At 48.7% G+C, this 23,134-nt stretch overlaps 4 protein-coding genes across 4 annotated transcripts; 3 read left to right on the top strand and 1 right to left on the bottom strand.

Annotated features, from left to right (window-relative positions):
• Positions 1-6,204: 6,204 nt before the first annotated feature.
• Positions 6,205-7,849, top strand: BO97DRAFT_355679 (GSK family serine/threonine-protein kinase; the record flags this gene model as incomplete). The annotated part of the gene is made up of 7 exons (XM_025692144.1): positions 6,205-6,250; positions 6,366-6,538; positions 6,597-6,680; positions 6,772-7,120; positions 7,172-7,365; positions 7,444-7,648; positions 7,716-7,849. 7 exons carry the CDS (start codon positions 6,205-6,207, stop codon positions 7,847-7,849), a joined length of 1,185 nt encoding a protein of 394 aa, XP_025546890.1.
• A 1,558-nt stretch (positions 7,850-9,407) lies between these two features.
• On the top strand, positions 9,408-12,442 carry BO97DRAFT_355634 (NCBP1 family protein; the record flags this gene model as incomplete). Its single annotated transcript, XM_025692142.1, has 7 exons — positions 9,408-9,447; positions 9,606-9,697; positions 9,780-9,886; positions 9,956-10,223; positions 10,282-11,225; positions 11,280-11,461; positions 11,571-12,442. The coding sequence occupies 7 exons, from the start codon at positions 9,408-9,410 to the stop codon at positions 12,440-12,442; spliced, it is 2,505 nt and encodes an 834-aa protein (XP_025546889.1).
• Positions 12,443-13,755: 1,313 nt separating this feature from the next.
• Positions 13,756-14,876, bottom strand: BO97DRAFT_429002 (sterol desaturase family protein; the record flags this gene model as incomplete). Its single annotated transcript, XM_025697342.1, has 2 exons — positions 13,756-14,545; positions 14,608-14,876. 2 exons carry the CDS (start codon positions 14,874-14,876, stop codon positions 13,756-13,758), a joined length of 1,059 nt encoding a protein of 352 aa, XP_025546888.1.
• Positions 14,877-16,477: 1,601 nt separating this feature from the next.
• On the top strand, positions 16,478-18,891 carry rcoA (putative transcriptional repressor TupA/RocA; the record flags this gene model as incomplete). The annotated part of the gene is made up of 7 exons (XM_025697900.1): positions 16,478-16,598; positions 16,806-16,887; positions 16,964-17,286; positions 17,359-17,888; positions 18,098-18,568; positions 18,621-18,753; positions 18,812-18,891. 7 exons carry the CDS (start codon positions 16,478-16,480, stop codon positions 18,889-18,891), a joined length of 1,740 nt encoding a protein of 579 aa, XP_025546887.1.
• Positions 18,892-23,134: the final 4,243 nt, after the last annotated feature.

Raw genomic sequence — 23,134 nt, 5'->3', positions numbered from 1 at the left:
TGGCATAGATAGAGTACAATCCATAGACTGCTCCCTGAATCATAGAGCTGGTTAGTTTGAGTCAAATTCTGGTAGAAGATTAGTCTCCATTCCATGGTAGGGTGAAATTAACCAATTAACCAACCTCCAATCGCCCAGTGTAGGCCTCGTGATTTCGAACCCACCTGATTACTTTAGACAGAACATAGTAGATACCTATAGTTACTGGTAGGTACCTAGTACTAATACTCCATCCATCGCACTGTGCACAGCACAGTACATTACCACTTTTAACGAGTACATCTTGCAAGCCCGGTTGGGGCCGGGGTTCGATGAATGTGTTTCGGGCTCACCAATCTGCAACATTTGTAGGTAGCATCAGGCAGTCTCATTGGATTGGCGAGCGAGTCCCGAGTGGAATTTGAGTGTCATTATGGCAATTCCTGGTTCTTGTCCAGAGTCTGAAAGAGGGGTGGAAACGAGAAGAATTGTACCAGTGAGAAAAAGGTAGTGAAGCCATCGTTGACAGTATTACTCATGTATTTCGCCGCGGGCAGTTACCCTTTTCTTTCCCCTCTCTCTTCTCTCTCCGCTGATTTCCCCACCGTGACATCATGATACTGCTTCCTCATCTGTGGGTTTGCCCTCTTAATTTCCACCTTAGTCAGTGGATGTTATGAATGATACTCCAGATCTCAAGGATGATTCAACTTCCCATTCTGTGTAATACTTAGTACGGAGTAGAATTGGCTGGTTGACCCTTTTAATCAAAACTATTTCGCCCTCTTCGCAGCCACAAAGCAAATCGAACATTCAGGGATCAATTCAGGACTTGTCGAAGCTCAGAGCCGAGAATCAGAGAGAAAAAAGCACACTGCTGTCGGCTAACAACGTACAGTAAGTTATACAGCATATAGCCTGTTTATGAATGATCGGCTGTCAATGGCGCAGGTGCCACTTCAATCTCCTGCAATGATAATCAGCAAGAATCACCTGGCTGTAGTGCTTGTTTTCACTTTGTTCTCATTTTTGTTTGTTTTTTTCTTTTCTTTTTTCCCTTTTCTCTTTTGAACTCCTGTGAATTTCTTTTTCATGGTGTCGAAAAGTGTCCCGGTAATTTTGAAGAGCCTCAAGCAAATACGGTGGACATTGGTCTGATTCATCTTGGTTCGAGATTCTTCAAGCCCATTGTATAGGTTCATTGACTAGGATTCAATGGCTTCTTAAGGTCAGCTTAGAGGGAGGGAATTCAACATTGGACAGCAAGATAAATTATGCTCCAGATTCAGTAATACCGATGGATTCCAGAGAACGACTTGTCTTACATAACAGAGCAGGATACTCGCGAAGACGTATCATTGCTTTTGATAACAATCACAATTTGATTACCAATTCTAGAGCTTCAACAAGCTAGAGATCGGGCAGAGAACTCAAAAGGAATGCTACTGCACTAGGGATGCCGCAATACGCTTCTGGATTTCCCTTTCATGTATTTGTGTATTTTGGCCATCTTTTTCCTTTCACTGATACGTATTTGAGTGGGTCTCTTGGCAGTAGCTGACTAATTAGTATAGTTTATCTACTAATCGGAAATTCAGCTTTGGAGCCTACTGATAAGCCTATTCTTAAAAGAGCTTAGTGCAGAATATATAAGCAAAAACCAGTTTTTCCCTTACATTCTTGGTAGGCCCAAAGGCGCAAAAAACACGTTTTTTGAAATATCAAAACGGCAACTCTATACTGCACAGCTACTTGCATGGCTAAGCACTTTGAAGCACCCAGTTCAGTGTGACCTAATTTTATAATAGCATCGCTAGGAGAAGCTTATTATTGTCACAGCTAAGGCTGCTGTGAATGCAGTACATGAAGCGGCAATAGCCGCAAGCAAATTGAGCTAACCCCACTGCACTGATGGCAATGCTCTGGATCTGGACAGCTACTAAGGCAGGTACTGGGAAAGCTCTACCTGGTTGCTATCACTGAATCTTGTGTGTATGCCTAGACCATCTTTACAAACGTCGCCAGAACAAAGCTGGATGATAACAACCTGTGTCAACCCTGCTCTAAAGGTGAAACCAACTGTGTAATACATGATTGTTACTGTTTACGTTCCATTACAATTGATGTGGTTGTAGACTGCAATTGAACTGGTTATTCTTGTTCTTGATTGGAAGTGACTTAAATTTACAGGACAACCTTCAATCTCGCCTTACATATATTAGGGTCTATCTTAGTTGCGGTCCATTGGACACTTGATACTGCTCGCATGGCAAGAGACTTTCGACACATGCACAACCTGTCTTGGTTTGTCTTCTCGTTAATCTCTGTGTTTCTCCTCTACATTGCCTAATTTGATAGTATTTACACTAGGCGTATTTTTAAACCACATGTGAATCACTATATCTTTATAGATGTACCTCATAGCAAAGAAAGACGAGCTTCATCGAGGGGTCTGTCACAGCATATATCAGTCTTACTTTCTAAGGAAAGTGAAAGTGTAATTCATTCCAGTTACTATAGTTGGACTATGCTTATGTTATTAATTTGAGGCCCGTAGAGCGTAGGATCTAGGCCATGGTAGATAAAGATACCCAAGCCTAGTCCAATTTGTATGTGTGCGCGTGGTCCTCGGTGGGCCTTAGGATATATAGGTCATTTATTTCTACTAAGTACATTTATGGTAATAGACTACCATAGACTACCATACCGAGACCAGCTCTTAATACCACCAACTCGCGGCTCCTCATTGTGAAGCATTGTGGCGAATACTACGGTTGGATGCGCATTCACCGAACCAACCTGTGGCTATACTGCTCCATGCCGATAGAAGAGAGCGGCAATCATGGCTTTAGGAGTACGGCATTTAAAGTATCCGTCATAGGAGCCATCCGTCGTCCCATGAGAGTAACTCGACCCCCGTCAGGCTCTGAGTGTGGCACCGGATGAGCCACAGGAGGCTTGACCACAGTGAAGTAGTATTAGTTATTGTGTGGTGATATCTTTTCGAACCCGCTTGCCTGATGCTTGACCGCTTTAGAATGATAAACAGGGACGTAGGAACGAATGAGCTTCCCCTACCTACTGCATCATTTATTCATTGTCGATCAAATCGTGTTGCAATGGAACTGAGCGGGCTACAGCCCAGTGGGCGGGCAACGATCCAGGTTCCCAACGTGCTCTTGAGAAAGGGGCGATTTCTGATTTCACATGTCTGACTCAAAGCTATCTATGAGTTAAAGGCTCGGTTACGGGTAGCAAAAGATAGAGCAAGCGCTGAAATCTAGAGATTCGTCGTTGTCGTGAAAGATGCATGTCGGTACATACATACATACCTCACTGGAGATTGACCAAACATGCCAGTACGGTATTACTAAGTACTATACCTAAGTCGAAATTCGGAGTCCGCCCAGGTCACCAACTTACCATACTGTACCGTGCGTGACCCGATACAGCCTTCAGCGTCTTCTGGGTCAGCCAATCAATAGGATGCTTGGGTGAAAATCGCGGATGGTCACTTGACATGAGCAAACCAATAACAGCGGATCATGGATCTGGATGATGGCGAAGGCTACTACTAGGTACTACTACTTACCCTTCCAGCTGAGTGCAGTGCCTGTCACCGGAACTCCCAGTTACAGCCCTGAGGGGCAAAGCCTCCTCAGGTCATGACATCGTTGAAGTACCTCAAGAGCCACTTCTCCGGCGCAGAAATACTCGCCTGTGCTACTATAGTAAATATATAAGTATATACACAGGCTATTTACAGTACTATAAATCCCACCACATAAGAAAGAATAGAGTAAGTACTGTACATAGTAGAAACCCCCGCCGCAGCGGCGTCTTGCAGTTACCTGACCAAAACCCCCTCCTCCTTGACTTAGTTCAATACCTCTCGATCAAATTTTTTCGTCTTCTTCTGCCCAGTGCCTACTGCAGGGACAGAGAGCAGCGATCATTGAAATGGAAGTGCTACCAGCTTTGTATTCAATTAATGTCCTAGCCCCGCCTCCGGGCGAGACCGTGGCCAGGAATGATCAATTAATGGAATCAAAACTCCGACTCCGTCGCTAAATTGATTATGGAGTGTGCAATCCTGAAGATTCCTCTCTAAGATTAAGAGCAATCCATTCATTCCCTGTGGCCCTAGACTAAACAGCACGTTGTTGAGTCCCAAACCCGGACGCTCGGAGCCAAGGTCATCTGCCCATGGGAGCAGTAGCAGCTCCCGCCCAATCTCAGCGGTTCCACACTCGGTCCGTCATCAACCCTTCAAATGATCGTTTTCTAGTTCACTTGCTAGTGACTAGTTGCGCTCATGTCTGAGGGTTCATTATCGTCCTCTGCGTTGGCGCCGTCGGCTTACAAGCTTCGCTCTGCCCTCGCCCACCCGCAGTGACCTCATCAGGTGGCGGATTCCAACTCTAAAAAAGACTATGTATGGGTCGGTAGCATGGCGCACAACGAGGTCTCTGGTACGGTAGGCTTTTTGTGAGCGATGAATTCTTGCGACACGAATTCATCCAAAAGATGCCTAGAGCATATATATGTATGTACCTTGCGTCCACTTGCAGTAAGGAAATCAGCGTCATAGGTGCTTTGGATTGATATATAGAAGGCTAGAAGCTATTCATTTTCAGACTTACAGTGGAATGGAAGAGTAGGAACGTCCCCAAGCTATCCATGATGGGGAAGATTGTACGGTTTAGATGCAGTGCCCATGCCATGGTGTCAGTAGGATACCGTAATAGGACACGTACATACATACATACATACATACATACATACATACATACATATATACATGCTGTACTGTACTGAACCGGCCAAGCTACTACCTGCCTAAATAGTAGGTACTAGGTAGTAGTAGCAATACAAATATTCACTCACTGGCTTATCAACTGTTATTTAGGAAGTCCTAGAAAGGTGGCAAGTGCATACAGTTATATTTTCAAGTTACTTAAGAGCTAGCCTTGTCGGGGAATGTGATGTCGGAGGCCACAAACAGCAATCCTTTTCTCGATTGATACATATTGCTAACCTTCCAATTCGCACTGCATGGTCTATCCGCCAGTAACATGTAAGTTACTGCCGTTAGTAAAGAGGGAACCCCGTCTCCATTCCCGCCGCTGCCTCTGCCCTGAGTGCCCTCCGAATAATTTCCAAGCTAAACTACCTAAACCCAAACCTCCCAAAGACTGGGGGCAAGCTGTAGCTAAAGTACTAGTATAGTTAGTAGCAATGCTCATTTCTTTCTCCTTTTGGTAGATACCTGCTCTGCTCTCCGTGTCCGATCTTCTTCCCTTTTTCCCTGGGCAATTTGGATTGAGTAGACTGCGATGTCTACTCATTCATCGCATTTGATCCATGATATCTGCTGATATTGCCCGAAGAGGAACAGAAGAGGGACGGAGGAAGCGATAGGGAGTTGGCTCGTGTGTTCCTTACTTTACTATCTCCCTCTCCCTCCCGAGTGCTTTATTGCCGCGTTCCTGCAGCCCGCGCGTGTTCGGGCTTCCTCGCTCGACCAACGTCACCTGCTCTCTCGCTCTCCCTCCTGCTCTTCCCTCCCTCTCTCTCTCTCCCTCCCTCTCTCGCCTCCTCCGACCATCATTTCCCCCCTGTGAGAACCTGTGCTTCTCTTTTACCCTTTACTTAGTACCTTACCCGCCCTTCCTTGAATTCGTCCTGCCACTTGCTCTTCTCTCTCCCAACCGATTCCCTCGAATCAGCTGTTCCGATTTCTTTCCAGTTGCTTCTCTCCGTTCCTCTCTCTCTCTCTTTCTCCCTACCCACACCCCTTCCCAACTCTCTATTCTCTCTTTTTGTTCTTCTCCCCTCGTCCGCCCGCCCGCAGTTCGATCCCATCCTCTCCGGGCGACAACTGCTCTCTGGTCCTCTCTGTGTCCTGTACTTCTTGGCGTCCTCTCCAAGTCATTGGTCCTAGGTGGTCGCCGGAGTCTTCCCTTCTGCGATTCGCCCGCCCGCTTCTCAACCTTTCATCTCACGCGCACCTCCACTCAACATCCACCATCCTTCGGATATTCCGCCCTCCCAGCGCACCCCTCCCCAACTTGTGCTCCACCGACGACAGCTCTGCCCAAACGGACTCTGCACACCTTGCTTCAATATCCCTTCGCATCCGTTCACTGTTCACCCTCAGGGACTCCCATTGTCCATAGCATTGCTCTAGCTACCGCCCATTGTCGTCTCCACCAGCCATCCGTGATGTCACAGAATCGGCCCGGGGTGTTCTCGAGTTTGCGCATCGGTGGTAAGACACAATCCTCCCCTCGCTCTCCCTTCTCTTCTAAATCACCCATTGTCCATCGTATCATCATCAAGCCAGATGGCTGACTCTATCCTCCCCACTATTCTTGATCGCATAGAGGTCGTCCGCGAGAAAGTCCAGGATGGACTCACCGGGGAAACCAAGGAGATCTCCTACTCACAATGCAAAATCGTCGGCAATGGATCATTTGGTGTCGTCTTCCAGACCAAGATGATGCCAAGCGGCGAGGACGCTGCCATCAAGAGGGTTCTTCAAGACAAGCGGTTCAAAGTACGTGGTTCGAGCCAACTGTTTGACCACTCCTGCAAGGTTTCTGACAATCTCACAGAACCGCGAGCTACAAATCATGCGGATCGTGCGCCACCCTAACATCGTTGAGCTCAAAGCTTTCTACTATTCTAACGGCGAAAGGGTATGTTTGGCTTGACCTCATGCTTCTCCACTTGAGTGTCGCAGAACCTGGGTTTTCTTGGGTCACTCCATACTGACTGATCGGATCGCAGAAGGACGAAGTTTACCTCAACCTCGTCTTAGAATATGTACCGGAAACGGTGTATCGGGCGTCACGCTATTTCAACAAGCTGAAGACGACAATGCCGATGCTAGAGGTCAAGCTATACATTTACCAACTTTTCCGCTCCTTGGCCTATATCCATTCCCAGGGCATCTGTCATCGAGATATCAAGCCGCAAAACCTCCTCCTGGATCCGAGCACCGGCATTCTGAAGCTTTGCGATTTTGGTTCCGCGAAGATTCTCGTCGAAAATGAGCCGAACGTCTCGTACATTTGCTCTCGCTACTATAGAGCACCAGAGTTAATTTTCGGCGCGACGAATTACACCACAAAGATCGGTAAACCTCGCCGGTCACCCTCGTAATATTCTGGATGCTAAAGCTTCTTAGATGTGTGGTCCACTGGTTGCGTTATGGCCGAGTTGATGCTCGGACAGCCCCTTTTCCCTGGAGAGTCAGGGATTGACCAATTGGTGGAGATTATCAAAGTTTTGGGAACACCAACGCGAGAGCAGATCCGAACCATGAACCCCAACTACATGGAACACAAATTTCCCCAGATCAAGCCCCACCCGTTCAACAAGGTAGGTCGTGTCCGATGGATTTCCATTTCCTTCCTTTTCTTTTTCCCTGTAAGTCATCAATGTCTAATTCAGCATTAGGTCTTCCGGAGGGCACCTCACGAGGCCATTGATTTGATCTCCGCCTTGCTTGAATACACCCCTACGCAACGTCTTTCAGCTATTGAGGCGATGTGCCACCCATTCTTTGACGAGCTCCGAGATCCCAACACTCGGCTTCCCGATTCACGACACCCCAGCGGCTCAACAAGGGACCTCCCAAATCTCTTCGATTTTTCCAGACATGGTTTGTCTTCCGTTGGCTTCAGTGCACCTTGCTTGTCTCAAATGCTGACATATGCCTGCCCTCGCAGAGCTTTCCATTGCCCCCGGAATAAACAATCGGCTGGTTCCTCCTCATGCGCGCCCTGCTCTTGAGGCCCGTGGATTGGATATCAACAATTTTAAACCGCTCTCTAAGGAAGAAATGCTCGCACGCCTGGACTGAGTTGATGCAGGTGAAGCCTATGAGTAACACGCTTTCTACAGTGCAAGGGTCATTGCACATGATTGCAGGTATTTGATTTCATGTCCTATGGGCTCACTTTCGTGCATCGGGCGATTTGTGATAAATGGGTAAGGTTTGTCAATGTCGTAGACCTAACCCATCGGTTGGGGCATCCGGGAGCTGGCTTCTGAATGAGCGAAACGGAGAGAAATGGCATAACGCAAGCATAAGGGCGGAAATGGCACCAAAAAAAAAAGGATATATGATCAGAATGAAAAGAAAGAAAAAGAGAGTGAGCTGGGGGAGACGACGTGTGTCCCGGGCGATGAACAGAAAAGTTTCAAAGAGGGGCTCAGGGATAATGGCTGTCTTACAGACATGGTTCGATGAGTTGTCATATCCTGGAGCTACCGAGTTGTCTGAGACAGCTCTTGGGAAAGAAGAAAAAAAGTGATACCCTTATTGCGTGAGTCTGCCTTTCGGAATTTGAGTCTGTCGTTTGCGAACCTCCCATTCAAGGGGCCCTTGCAGCAAGTTGCCCGCAAATCTTGCTCAAAAGGGCGGTAAGGGATATCCTACAAATGCGTCAGATATTATGAGGATTTTCTTTGTTTGGATGCACATTGTGTTGTGCCTGTGAGTGTGCTTGAATATAGGAATTGGAGGTCTTCTCCTTGACTTGCAGCTCTAGAAGCCCCATCTGTGTGTCTCTTTTGCTTCGTTACTTTCTTTTTTATTCTTATATCTTCCTATATTGCTTTGTTATCCGAACTGTCAAAATCTCCATCTTTCCATTGCCCTCTTGATTCGTTGTTCTCCCGTGTTCCCCCTATACTAAGGTATCATCAACCTATTACTACTTCAGGATCTTCTCAACCGTCGTTCGCTTGACAAGGATGGTCGTGCTGCTGGACTGGCTTGAGACGAAGCTACGATGCTAGTTACTGCCACAGGACTGCCTCTGATCTCCGAAAGCAGACAGAACTTACCTTTCTTGCATGCTTTTGTTATGGTTCTTCGCTAGACTTCCCTGACGTATACCTGGATATCCATATCCGGCAATGTATGATTGCTCAACCAATATATGTTGGTCTCTTAACGATTTGTCCGGCATGGTGATACACTTACACCTCCCTGTATCTCGTTGTACGTGTACAGCCGCAACTGGTAGACCTGGAAATGGGCTTTAGCTCAAATTGATAGACAGATGCGATAGAGGCCAGTTCTACTGGTTTTTGCCGTCCTCGAGACGAAGTGGGTATTGAGTATTTCACCGAATAGGTAGTTAGAGCGCACTGCCCGAGTCAACTGGTTGAAATATGTGCGCGGTTATATAATCAGCGGGTCGGAGGATCCCAAGCTCCGGCCGGGATCGCTGCGCATCAACGGGGCTGTTTTGCTTCAAGACATACTCGCTCTTTACCCCCGACCCAGGCCCTGCTGAAGAGCTCATAGCTCCGGTTTTCTCTGACACACTTGCTACAGACCACCACTTCTTCGCTTTGTTCAGTTGCCTTCTGTGTGCGAAGCTGTCCGGGTTTACCTAGCACTTTCCTTCATGGCCGATTACGAACGTCGACCCCATGGCCCAAGGGGTGGTCGCAAGAGGCGCTATCGAGGTCAGTAACACCGTCTGCTCGCTCGCTTAAGCCCCATTTCAGTGGCTATATTGTTTCACTTAGCTCCGTTTTGTCTTCCACTTCCATGACCCGACACGATCCTATTACCATACAGACTGACAGGTGTGCGCGATCAGAGGACGATGATTACGACCGCCGCCAGAGGCGCAGATACGAGGAGCCTTTGTTTGTCAAGATTCGCAGGCAGCTGCTCACAATCGCCGAATCTGTACGATCACCTGCGATGAAACGGCTCGCGTCGGTGTTCACCTTTACAAGAGCTCTAGCTGACCTATTTCACCTCGCTCCAGGCTGCCCGAAGAGTAGAGGACGACGCTATCCAGATCGCCAAATCTGTGACTGATAATTATGGAGATGAAGAAATCAAGGGAGTATTCCTTGACACCGCAGTCGATCTGTATGTGACTACCCCCGCCACCCCCTTACGATTGATAATACCTTGGCCCCAAGCTAACAATGGTCGCAGTGTTCTTGAGCAGCCATTGAAGATCCCTTTCATCGCGGCCACAGTTCTTGCCGCAAATGTCCTGAAATCAGAGCCAGTTTCAGACATACTGAAGAGGGCCGGAGAATCGTTACAAAAATACGTCAATGCCGGTGCCTGGCGTGAAGTCAAGCTCCTCCTTCGTTTCCTCGGGTGCCTTCAAGGCATCTTTGAAGGAGACGGTATATTTCCCGTGCTGGAGGAAATCTTCTCTCGCGCAGTTGATCTCCAAACCGCGTCCTCTGAGGATGTGAGTTTATCAGTAGCACGCTTTTATGAACCGAACTCATGCTAATAGCTTGCGACAGCTGCTCGGTCTGGAGCTCGTTAAGATCATCCTCTTCACACTACCATATGCGATGGCATCGCCCGCAACCGGCTTCGACACTCAGGCTACTGCTCTTCTCGAGAAGACGGACATCATCGCTTCCACTCCGCATGCGCTTGTGGATCTCGTGAACCCGTTCAGTCTCCATGAAGGCAAGCCGACCGCCACAGAGAGCATCATTAGCTTGATGCAGAAACATCTGCAGAGAGAATCTACTCAGTCCTGGGAGCTCGCATGCCTTCCGCGCCCATGGAGACGGATCTATGAATCTCTCGGGGCACAGGAAGATGTTCGAGACGAGGGTGCTCAAGATGGGGAAGAGGACCGATCACCAAACTCTGCGGGCCCCGGACCAAAACACGCTTTCCCACAAATCGTCATGCCTAATCCTGTCGGCAACGGGGCAAGGGCGATCTTCCCAGAGATCTATCTCTCTGTATATGCGAATCAAGATATCGAAACCGTTCCTCCAACCACGGATATTGCGTCGTCTCTGTTGCGAGACTCGCTTGTTGACACAATCAACATCCTTGACTTTAATCGTATTGCAACTGCGAAGTATTTGATTGACGTTGACTGTTATTTTACACCGAATACATTCGTGAAGCGGGCCACGCCTTTTGATCGCTTGCGTGAGTTATCCACTGACCGCCCGCAATGGAAGCCCGAAGACGTCGCCGTGGATGCAGTGTTTTCTCAATTATTCCAGCTGCCATGCCCAGAGCACAAATTCGTCTACTATCATTCGGTTCTCACCGAGTGCTGTAAGATTGCTCCGGCCGCTATCGCCCCGAGCCTGGGCCGAGCCATTCGCTTTCTGTATCGCAGCCTTGAATCGATTGACCTTGACCTTAGTCATCGCTTCCTGGACTGGTTCTCGCATCATTTGAGCAACTTTGGTTTTACGTGGAAATGGAGTGAATGGTTTGCTAAAGCAAAACCGATAGCTCTAGTACATAAGCTAACATGATTCAATAGGATCGAGGACCTAGAGTTACCCGCGGTTCATCCTCGGATGGCTTTTATAACGGGAGCGCTCGACAAGGAGATACGATTAAGCTTTGCTCAGCGCATCAGAGGGACTTTACCTGACCCGTATCAAGAATTTATTACAGAGGGGAAGGAGAAGGACACTCCGGATTTCAAGTACTTGTCCGATAGTGAGTTCATAGTACCCTATCTTCAATCCTATTTTCCCCTGTCGACCGCTCCAGATTTGCGTCTTGATCGGTTGCAATTTCGTGAGTATTGCATTGACACACATTCCAGCTACACCATATGCCAATGAGGGCAAGGAGATTATGCAGCTTGTCCGAAAGAAAGCGAGCGATGAGGAGATACAACCCTTTATCGATGCAATCGAAGAGCAAGCTAAATCTTTGGGGGTCAATGATCCGCTGCTTCCATCGACCGACGCACTTGTTACAGCTATTTGCTTCGTGGGCTCCAAATCTCTTTCTCATGTCCTGTCGTGCATTGAGCGAAACAAGGAGCGATTATTGGCCATTGGGCCTAAGTCTCCTCGAGCTCAACGCCAAATCATCACCTCCGTCATGGAATACTGGGTGGATCAGCCCGGTATTGGCATCAACATCATCGACAAACTTTTGAACTATACCATCCTCACACCGCTGTCAGTCGTCGAATGGGCACTGGTCGACAAACTTGAGGCTGGCACAGTTCTTGCAAAGACGCACGTCTTCGAAATGATTTCCGCCACTGTTGGTAAAGTCACCAATCGTCTACGCCAGATTGTTGCTGCCCGTACTCAACCTAGTCTGTATGAGCCTCAACTGAGCGTTCTAGATGACACTCTAAATCGTGAGAAGGCCGACATGCAGGTCCTCTTCCGGGTCATTGAGGATACCATCGTGTCGGTCGCTGGCGGTAGTAATGACGAGTTGATGGAAAGGGGGGACGGAAGCGGTACTATGCCTGAGGATGAGATCATCCGGCGTTGGGGCCAGCGGTGGCTGAGAGTATTCCGGCGCAAAGCCGGCGTTGAGGAGTCCTTCATCATCGAGGCCATGGCCAGGGCGATTCCGGTAGGCACGGTTGCACCTCCAGCCTTCGAGGACCCCGCTGCTTACGACCGTGCTCCGCTAGACGGGGACATGGATATTGCTGACGGGGTGGAGTGAACTCGACCACGCAACTTTGCAAAAGGCACGATTTCCGGTTTTCTGTGATCAGAGACTTTATGTTGGAACCGAGACTGGTTCTCACTTTGTACCTCTAGGTGCGTTCGCGCGTATTGTATGTGTATGTGTGCATATGTCTGTGCTACCTTTATACGATCATCAAGCTAGCGGGTGGGCGCATGTGAGTTGCTTGTATAGACACCCTTGGTCGACTTTGGCTGAGACCTACCGTTGTAGAAGGGGGATATATGAATTGGACACCAGTGTTGGACGTACGGTCTCACTTGGGACTCTACAGAGGTATATCACAACATGGCAGCCACTCACCCTGCTGGAGAGGTCCGATTCCGGTGCTGGCGCCTCAATTACAGATACTATATATGGTGGAGTAGGAGCACAATCCGCTGGCATGCGTAGCTTTCTTGTACCATACTAAACGGAGGATAAATTCTCGGTCAGCCAGGAACCTCAATAGAATAGAATCCTGGCCCGCTGCCAGAATTTAACAGACATGTATCAATATTTTTAAAATTTCGATACCGCGGATTCACATCTCTATCACCGCGGCGCATTGTTGATTGCATTGGAGGTGTACTTGCGTGTAGCTCCCGAAAACCAGACCTTAGAAGGAATAACGCCGGAGCTAATCTTTACGCCGCATAACAACGCCTCAAACAAGAGCTTAGCAGCAAGATGATTCATAATGCGGGGCCCGATTTGCTTTTGAGAAGATTTCGATAGGCAAACTCATGTGATCTTCAATTTCTGCTCTAGTACTGCGATTGAGTTGGCTAAAGAACATATATATCGTATCCACCCCCTCATGATGATGATGAAAGTATGTGCAAGCGGAAGAACAAAAGTGCTCAACCTCAAGGTCGCAGGTTCAGCACCACAAGCACACCTTAAGCCCTTGATTTCGGCAACGAATGTAAGATACAAAAAATGCATTAATGAAACAATTAATATACCAGAAGGGGTGTTGTACAGAAAGTGATTAAAGGATATGATAGTGATAGAAGAAAGAGGATGTTGTGAGAGGAAAAGCCATGGTCTCGTAAAATAGCCCCGCCCCTGTAGCAGAACGTGGTGGTGGGGAGAGAAACGATTAAGTCGTAGCTCGGTTCCGAAACCGTCACATCGCACTCCTCTGATTCCCTGACGCATCAGCCGGCTTCTTCTTGGACTTTGCGGTCCGATGCGTAGTATAGGCTGCAAAAGCCCAGGGTAGGATCGAGTTGCAACGGCCTGGGGCAAGATCCTCGTGTTATTGTATTCAATGGTGAGTTTCCAGGCCCATAGCTCCTGTTGCTTCACAAGGTTTTCTTGGTCTCTTCTTCGGCCAAGTACTTTCGGTCATCGTCACCTTCGACCGTCTTGAGAATCGTCTCCATTTCCTTTGTTTGGCGCTTCCATTCCTCCTGACCGTTCTTGGTCTCACGGCGGAAAAGTTCCTCGTTCGGTTTTCGGTAGCTACCGCCCAAACGATCCCACAGAGTAGTAAATTGACCATAGTTGTAGTTGAAGTAAAGATGATGCATCGTGTGGCACGCGGCACCGTTAACGACTGGGCTGTTGGCCACATATTCGCCATCATGAATCAGCACCGTCCAGAGATTGATGAACCCAAAGAGGAAGACGTATGCAACTTTCTGCAGGGGAAATATGAAAGGGAATACGTGATAAGGGACACTCTGCGACCAGCCATCAAGCGGATGAAAAGCGTGCGAGGCAAAGGGACTGGGCATGATCCATTTGTGGTGAGGCTTGTGTAGTGTCTTGTATATCCATGGATGGTGCAAGCCACGGTGAATCCAGTAAATACACAGATCTGTAAAAGCGATAAATAGTGGGAACTGCAAGATGCTATAGTAGGGAAAAGGCTCTTCATCAAAAGTATCGTAGAGTTTGGCGTAGCCACGGACTTCCGCGACCAGGAAGGGAGCAGTCAACAAAGACATGACTGGCATCGATTGCATGGTTTGTGCAATCTCCATTGGGATTTGATTCTTGAGAAACTTGGGATGGTGAATTGTAGTCTTGTCCCAAATGAAGATGTACGAAAGGGTTGCACAGAGGAAGTAGACAATCAAACCGAAAATCCTATTCACATAGCAGCCCTCAATTAGCATACGGAAAAGCCCGACAGGTAGATGATTACATACCAGACGATCAAGAAGAAGCTGAGAAACTGACGGTAGATATTATTCCTCGGCCAAGCGCTCATGTAGGCGTACTTGCTAGGTTCCAGATAGAACAATTGCGTGGCCGGTTCATAGACATAGGGCTTGGATGCGCCAAATAAGGAGAGTGTGCTGTTGACAGCCGTAGTTAGGCCAGGAATTGATACCGATGAGGAGAGCGACAGAGGGAGGAGAGAAGAGTAGAGGCGATCACCAATGAAGGTGTCCCAAATTTCGAGGGCGATATCCATGTTCGTGTCCTGATCGCTACACGGATACAAGAGCGAATGAGGGAGCCAGACAATGAAGACAAGCAAGGACCTCGATGAAGATTGAAATCAAGGCGACAAACAAGAGACTGGCACTTGTGAAATGCAGAGGTAGATGAAGGCACTCGATGGAAGAGAGACCGGGGGGGAGGGGGAGTGGAGGAGGAGGAGTAGAAGGAGGGAGTAAGTAGGGGTGAATTAGTTGCCGTGAAGAATGGATAGAATGAAATTATGCAGGGACCCGGTGGAGAGTGAATAACAAGGAACACCAATCAAGTCAATAGTCTGCTAGAGAGGGAGGACCCAAGTGATCACACCAGAGCGGAACAAAGCCAGCCGCTCGCCTCCTTTGATTTGTTGCCTGCTTTACCCCTAGTGGGGAAGGAAGAACTTGGATCCATGATTATCCATGATCATGGATAATGGATACGTTTATGTCCTGTATATGGTGATGTAGGTACAATCGCACGGGGAATCTGTAGAATGTCTGACGTGGATTAGCTCACCAGACTGCCATCAAAGCGATCTGACCCTATGTTTGGTGGTGTGGTAGTCGTTTGATACTGCATGAACATTCTCGTCAGGAACATGATGTTTGTTGTCAAGTCAATCTGTAAGGCCGTTGATCTGATAAGGATTAAAGATGAAGGAATGAGCTATGAATGGTAGGTGTTGCTGTCGGGATGAATTCTTGGGGGGAATATCATTTCTCCATGAATAGCCGACGGTAGTAGTAATGATCCAGGAAAGTACATGAGTAGGGTTAATCTCAGCTTGCTGGCCTTGATTAACTACGTAGTAAGTAGTTAGTTAATTAGTTTAGTTACCTAGGAGTCAGTTAAACTTAGGCGGGTTTGGTCATCTGCTATGCCTAGAAATGAACGGGCAACTGGTCAGGGTCAATGGCTTCGCTTGGTTCGCGCCCGGAGCTGCAGCCGCTCGCTTGAGGCGGCAAGCAGCGGGTGGCGATTGGGTAGCGGGGATCTCCTAGCGGAGTCCGTACCTTACCTAAACCGAACTGTCACCTCATCTGAATCGACTCCTCTCCTTCAGCCTCAGCAACTCAACCTCCCGCTTCCTCATCTCATCCACACCCAACCTCTTATCCTTTCATTCCCATTCAATTCTCCTACCAGACAGTACCACACTATCCCCGCTCCCCAGCCTCTCTCTTCCTCCTCACAAACCCCCACATTACCACTTTCGATCGGGCCAACTCTGGTTCCCTTTCTCTTCGTCAAACATCGATTTCTGGTTAAGCTCACTACTGCGCCAGATCCTCAGGGGCGCGCTGTAATGCGGCTGCGTTGACTGAATCCTTTTTTTCAGTCTCTGTAGCCCCGGCATCGGAAAAATTGATATATTCTTTGCCCGTCACAGAAAAAAATATCACCGTTGAGCAAAGCGAACCGACCTCCCTGTCTCACACTCAACACGGCATTCTCTTCTCTATTCTCCCCCTTCGCTCCTTCACCGAGGTCTTCCTCACCTTCCCTCCTCAGGTCACTTTTTGAAATTCGACTTTTTTGAGTCGGTCCTCCGGCTTTCCTCACGCGGGTAGGAGTTAATCACAAGCGTGCGCCATGTATAACACTCATCGCGGGATGGTTCCCGCTCCCAACTCGCGCCTGACGGAGTTGTTGGACCAGCTGCGCCAGGAGTTTGAGAATCAATCTAGAAGCACTGGCGAGTTTGAACACCAATGTATGTCTGGTTTTTCTTCATCTTTTACGTGGTTCCCTGCATCGGTTCTGCGACTGGAGGTCTCCCTTCAAATCATGGCCTTCTCTCTGCCGGCTCTATTTAGTCGCGCGGCTCCAATTTACTGGAGGGGAAAACGGAAAGAAAAAGAGAAACCGGCCACACAGGGACACTCCCTCGGGGTGCGACTTGCTAACTAAATCCTTCTAGTAACTGGACAGCTTCAAGAAATGGAGATGATTCGGCAGAAGGTCTTTCAGCTGGAGCAGGCGCAAGTCAAGATGAAACAAGAGTGCGTGACCTATCACATACGAACATCACTTCAGGTGCGCGGTACCAAGGAAAAACTAATGCCTATCGCTTTGTAGCTATGAAGCGGAAATCCGAGTGCTGCGACACGAACTTGAGTCGCGCGGTGTCCAACCCGTTTCATCGCATATCGCCGGCCCCGCCCAGCACGCTGGCCCTACTCAGGCGCCGCCTCCTGCCTTGGGTCATGGCCCGAGCAATCTGTTTGGCGGGATCATGACCAACCAAGGAGGTAGTGGCCCCGGTCTTGCCCCCCCACCTCCCCAGGATCAGCAGCCTCCCCAGCATACCCTTCAACAGCCTGCTGCCGCGGCTCAGCAAGGAGCGCCGCAACCACCCCAGAGCTCTTTTGGAGGATATCAGCCCGGTGCTGCTGTGAACGGTATGTTATGGCGCTGGTATTATCAGCAGATTCTCTGACCGCTGACTCGGCTGTGCCTTGATTTCCATTTAGGCTACGGGCCCCCTCCTCCACCTGCCGCCTCTCCAGGTCCTGGTAAGCGGCCTCGCGCTCCTCCAGGCCCTGCTACTCCCCAGCAAACTCACCAGCTCGCCTATCCCGATCCTCGCGTCTCGCCACAGTTGGCCCGGCCGACTCCACCTACTCAGACGATGGTCCGCGACCGCCCTGGAAACATGCTCGCCAACTGGAACCCCGACGAGCTACCCGCCTCGCAAAAGCGTGAGGGTGCTGATTGGTATGCTGTGTTCAACCCCGAAGTGCAGCGCGTACTAGATGTGGAGCTTGTTCATCATCTTGTCCACGACAGCGTCGTCTGCTGTGTCCGATTCAGCCGCGACGGCAAGTACTTGGCCACTGGCTGTAACCGTCAAGCGCAGATCTACGATGTTACCACTGGCCAGGTTGTCGCCACGCTGCAGGACGAGAATGTTGATAAGAATGGCGATCTATACATACGTAGTGTCTGCTTCAGCCCAGATGGCAAGTACCTTGCCACTGGTGCCGAAGATAAGCAAATTCGGGTACGTCTTGCTCCGTCTTCCTCCAGGAAGAGAAAAGCGTGCTTGGCACGATTGCATTTCTAGCATCGTATCTCTTTGCCGTTTGCCATACATGAGTCGTACTCTGTTGCATCAACTCAACCGCTACGCCTCTTTCCCATTTAAGGGGCTGCTTCCGAGTTCTAGCTTGTGGGGTTTCTCCATTTCAGAAGCTAACTACCGTCTTCTAGGTTTGGGATATCGCTTCTCGGACTATCAAGCACATTTTCACTGGCCATGAGCAGGATATCTACTCTCTGGACTTTGCTGGCAATGGCCGCTATATCGCGTCTGGTAGTGGAGACAAGACTGTCCGTCTTTGGGACATTCTCGATGGCAAGTTGGTTTATACCCTAAGCATTGAGGATGGTGTGACCACTGTGGCCATGTCTCCGGATGGTCATTACGTTGCCGCGGGTTCCTTGGATAAGAGCGTTCGCGTCTGGGATACCACCACCGGCTACCTCGTGGAGCGCCTGGAGAACCCGGATGGCCATAAGGATAGTGTTTACTCGGTCGCCTTCGCACCTAACGGCAGGGACCTAGTCAGTGGCAGTCTGGACAAAACCATTAAGCTTTGGGAGCTCAACGTTCCCCGTGGCGCGTATCCGGGGAGTGGAGTCAAAGGTGGTAAATGTGTCCGTACTTTCGAAGGTCACAAGGTAATTCGCCCTGTTGCTCCACAGCACTTGTAGTAGCTAACTTCAAGGTCAGGACTTTGTGCTCAGTGTTTGCTTGACTCCCGATGGCCACTGGGTCATGAGTGGCTCCAAGGATAGGGGCGTTCAATTCTGGGATCCGATCACAGGTAACGCACAGATGATGCTTCAAGGCCATAAAAACTCGGGTAGGTCAATCCAGATAGTGGTCTCGCTATAATAAGACCTGGCTGACCCCGCTTCTAGTCATCTCGGTCGCTCCTAGTCCGACCAACAATCTGTTCGCCACCGGCAGTGGTGATATGCGAGCAAGAATCTGGAGGTAAGTCTCATTGTCCGTGATCATGGTATCCAGTAGCATGGGACGGAGCGTCTCCCACTCATCGGAACTCTGCTATGTTCTTCACTAACCACTTGACCTTTTCTCTCTCTTTCAGATACTCTACGTATACTGGACGGTGATCGGATTGGTTTAGGAAAGCTTTGGCGCAAACGTGAAATGTCTTTTGTCTTTGTACCTGCTGTTCTTGCCTTGACTTTGAGTATTTGCTGCTTCTCGCTTTGTTCTGCTCAAGGGATTCTGCGTGGCTGAAGGATGATTGGGGCCCCAGCCCATCCTGACTCCTGCGCGCAGTTGGGTGAGTGGCCGTCTTGCGGGGCTAGGTTCTGGTCTTCAGAGACGTAGTCCTACGAACAAGAGCGAAAATAGTCCACAGGCTGTGTTAGTAGTAATCTCCCGCTGAATTTCCGGTAATGAATTTGTCCTCAAACAGGCCCAATGCCATCATGACAAAAACACCGAGAATTGTGAACATCTCCTGGTAGACTCTCACCATAGTTGTCTATATAGCTAGTCTGCAGAGGCTGTCACAACCGCGTTATTTATTCGAAAATGGTGGTGAGGGACCCACTTGAATGGTACTTGCTGAACATGATCCCCAGAGTGATTAGAAGATCACTTCTGCAGTGTCCGGTGCCGAGACCTAAATCCTCACCTATTTGTTTCAGTCTGCAGGTCCATCGGGGACCAGATGGGGTTCCTGTTCCCGTCTAGAGTACAATACAGCGGAGGGATGTCAGATTGTAGCTTGCGAGTACTGATGTTAAGACCCCTATATGCATGCACGTGTGTATGCCGATGAAGAGATGGGGCAGACGCCACACAATCAGTGTAAGGCAATATGCATGTCAGCACGGTTTAGAGTCGGTCGTCTCCGGGTTTAACGCGACCCATCGACTCACATCGGTGGCCAGGCACATGAAGCATAGTGGATTGGGGGAAGGGGCAGCGGAGATCAAGCATTCGACTCTCTATTTTGATAGCCAATCGCTTATTCCTTGACCCCTTACTGTGCTGAATATATTCAGTACCTATGAAAGCGAACTCCATCGGGACATTTCTTGTCGGGATTGAAGCCAGCCGCAAAAACCGAATCATTGCAATCGGGTAGATGCAGGAACGGTCAGCACCTTGCCCTTCGCCTAGGTCAAATTACTCTTCTTGCCGAGGAAGAACTTCCCGCGTGGTAGGTATACGGGATGGGATGATGGCCTCTGGAGATCATTGCCAGGATTGCTTCCCAGGCAGCAGGTTACAGTCTGAGGCATGGGCGGAGTACAAAGCACATTCAATACGAGTCTTTGTGTGGCCAACTCGGTCAATCCTAAGGGTCGGGATGTATGGAGTAGTGGTCAGATTCTTGCAATGGAGATGAGACTGGTAAGCTCCAAATTCGGCAGCGCAGTGCAATGTAATGTGCCATGGGATGGTTGGTGGCACCACCCTGTCTGTTACTTGGTGAATTGTGGTAGGAAAAGAAATGACTCGGTTTCTGCGGACGTATGCGATGGCCCTTGGCATCTAATTGCTGAATTGAGTAGGCCCAAGATGTAAAACAATTAAAAGATCTCATGCTCACGAGGCATCCACTAGACGGGCTGCTGAATGTGCATTGAAAACCTTTAGCTCGCCGATTCGGACTTATGACAGTGTTGGTTGAGAATTGGGATAAAATATACGAGTAGAGCGTTGAACAAATAAGATTCTTGCTAAGAGCCTGGCGCGAAAAGGACACCAATCAACTCAAATGTCGCGGTGGGCTTTCAGAGCTATTGGCGGCTGATTTCATCTCAGCCCTCTCAGCCGTCACCGCCGCCTGAATTATTCTTATTATCGCATTGCGAGATAACACGACAAAAGGGTTGTAGCCATTGGAGCATTGGAGCATTGGAGGTTTCTGCCCTCGACTCGGTAATTGTCCTGTTTTACCTAGATGAGAGCACTGTCTGCCAGTACCCCGATTATCACTAATGCACTGATGCACTGTACTGTACTGTACTGTACATAACATCCACGCAGATCATGCATGAACTATTCCTGATGTCAGACTACATGACCAGAAGACCGCAAACATCATGGTTGGTAAAAGCTAAAGGAGACAAGTCGCCTCATTGCGTGCATGAACGGGCCAGATCATAGATGCAGAAGGAAAAAAGAAAAAAAAAAGTACGAAGAGTTCGGGTAAAAGAGGATGGAAGGATGAAGAGCAATGACCTGCTTAAGTGAATATTGTCAGTCGGGATCCGATGAGGTGTACTCCGTAGTTACTTAGTATATTTGTTGGTGTATCGTGGGTCTCCAGGCCAGGTTACTATTTCTTGCGTCCAGGTAATAACTATTCAATATACTCATGTACAGTACTCCGTACAATGTTTATAGAGAGGGATGGAGTACTACCACAGTACTTGTTACTGAGGACCGTGGGCGTTGCAGATTGGCTCGTCACCAGCAATAGCAGCAAAGATACTACTGTACTAGGTACAGGACCTCGTCATCAACACTGGAAATGAGACTAAGAATGGTCCGGGTCTTTGGTCGATCGTTCGATGACGCTACGTATGAGTATGTTTCGCCTCACTAATCACTAAGTAATTAGTCTGTTCCTGGCCAAGAGCGCCTCTTTCGTGATCTTCCGCTGCCGAGATCATTGCTATAATACTTCGTACTTTTGAATGCTTAAATCCTGTGCATGATGATACTTTCAAGTTGTAACAAAGTGAAGACCCAACGCCCAGGGAAATGTCGATACTTGACGGTGCCGAGATGGAAAAGGCCCGGCCCGTCACAGGAACGGACGGGAGGAGCGTGACTGCGAAAAAACAAATATCTATTTATCTACGGACCGTACGTATGTACATACAGACAGTGGACGGTCCCGATAACTTGCTCCGTCTCCCGGATAGGACTCGTCACTAAAAGTGTAATTCTGCAAGACTTGGTCTGGCCGATACCATGGAAGCACGTTGGATGGCCATGGCACAAGTCATGAAGGGAATATTGTTCTGGTGGGATACTGCAGCAATGTCTATACCCCGGACTGTTCAACCGAAACCTCCTTGCCTCCAGCCACCGTTCATTCTTGAGAGTCAGGGCCACATGGTGCGAGCATCAAACAATTGCCATCTGACCTTAGAAAGCAGCGAGATAGAACTGATTTGGGGAAAGAAAAGAGGAACTCTGAAAGGGCGTTGGGTGAGAGGTTGGGCTTTGGGAGAGAGGGGGGGGGGGAAATAATTCCTTCTATTGTGATGGAAGGAGCTAAAGCAACTGAACTTCAATTCATTATCTACAAATGAAAGGAAAGACAATAACTAAAGATGACAGAATTGCCTGTCGCTAGTCGCGGCTGTTGGAAATCATATAATCCTTTACTTCCCCTTTTTCTTTCCATTTTCTCCTTCAGATGTCAATTTTCGATTTTCGATTTTATTTTATTTAGAATTTTTGGCTTATTTCTCTTTTTTTTTCTCTTTTTCTTTTTTTACTTACCTTCTCTTTCCTTTTCTCGAGTAGTGTTAAGGCACGGTGGTGGAGTGGAGCCAAAGGGAACGAATCAATCATCGAGTGCACCGGGAGGAGGAGGAGGAGGAGGAGGAGGGAAGAGCCTGGGGTGCGTAAGAAGGGAGAGAGCGGAGAGAGGGCAAGACAAGGATCAATGGATCTCAAGGCTGAATGAAGGCTGAATGAAGGCTGAAGGCTGAAGTGTGATTTGGGAACTTAACAGTACAATACTGTGCGTAATGATCGCCCGCAGGTGGTCGGTCCGTCCTGGATCTCTTGTCCGCTGAACCCTGTTCAAACCAACAAACAAATCCATGTCGCTGGGAAAGGATTCTCAAGGTGCCTTCGACTTCGTGCTTCCCTTCATCATACTATTCTTGTACAGTGCGGTACATCTCTTCTGGCGATTATCTTCTGTTTGCCACCCTGAATGGTGAGAAAGATGAAATAGATCAGGCTCATTTCACTTGATGCTTGCTATAGGAGCTACAGTTTTAAATTCAGTCTTGTTCAATGCAAAAACAATTGAATCCCGATGCTGCTGGGTTATGCAGAATTGGCTGCCAGACACCCCAGTCCCGAGCCTGCAACCCGTCATTCACTCACCTGTCTGAGCATTGCTGCATCAAGTCCGATGTCAATGCTGAGTAGTAACGCCGTCTCGGTTGATGGGGAGCCTAGCTTGAATTCCCGACTCGTCGGAGTCCCATTCATAGTCATCGCATCCT

This window comes from Aspergillus homomorphus (genome assembly GCF_003184865.1).
Source record: "Aspergillus homomorphus CBS 101889 unplaced genomic scaffold BO97scaffold_59, whole genome shotgun sequence".
NCBI lineage: Eukaryota > Fungi > Ascomycota > Eurotiomycetes > Eurotiales > Aspergillaceae > Aspergillus > Aspergillus homomorphus.
The sequence above is the reverse complement of the archived record's forward strand: the minus strand, read 5'-3'. Positions and strand labels throughout refer to the sequence as shown.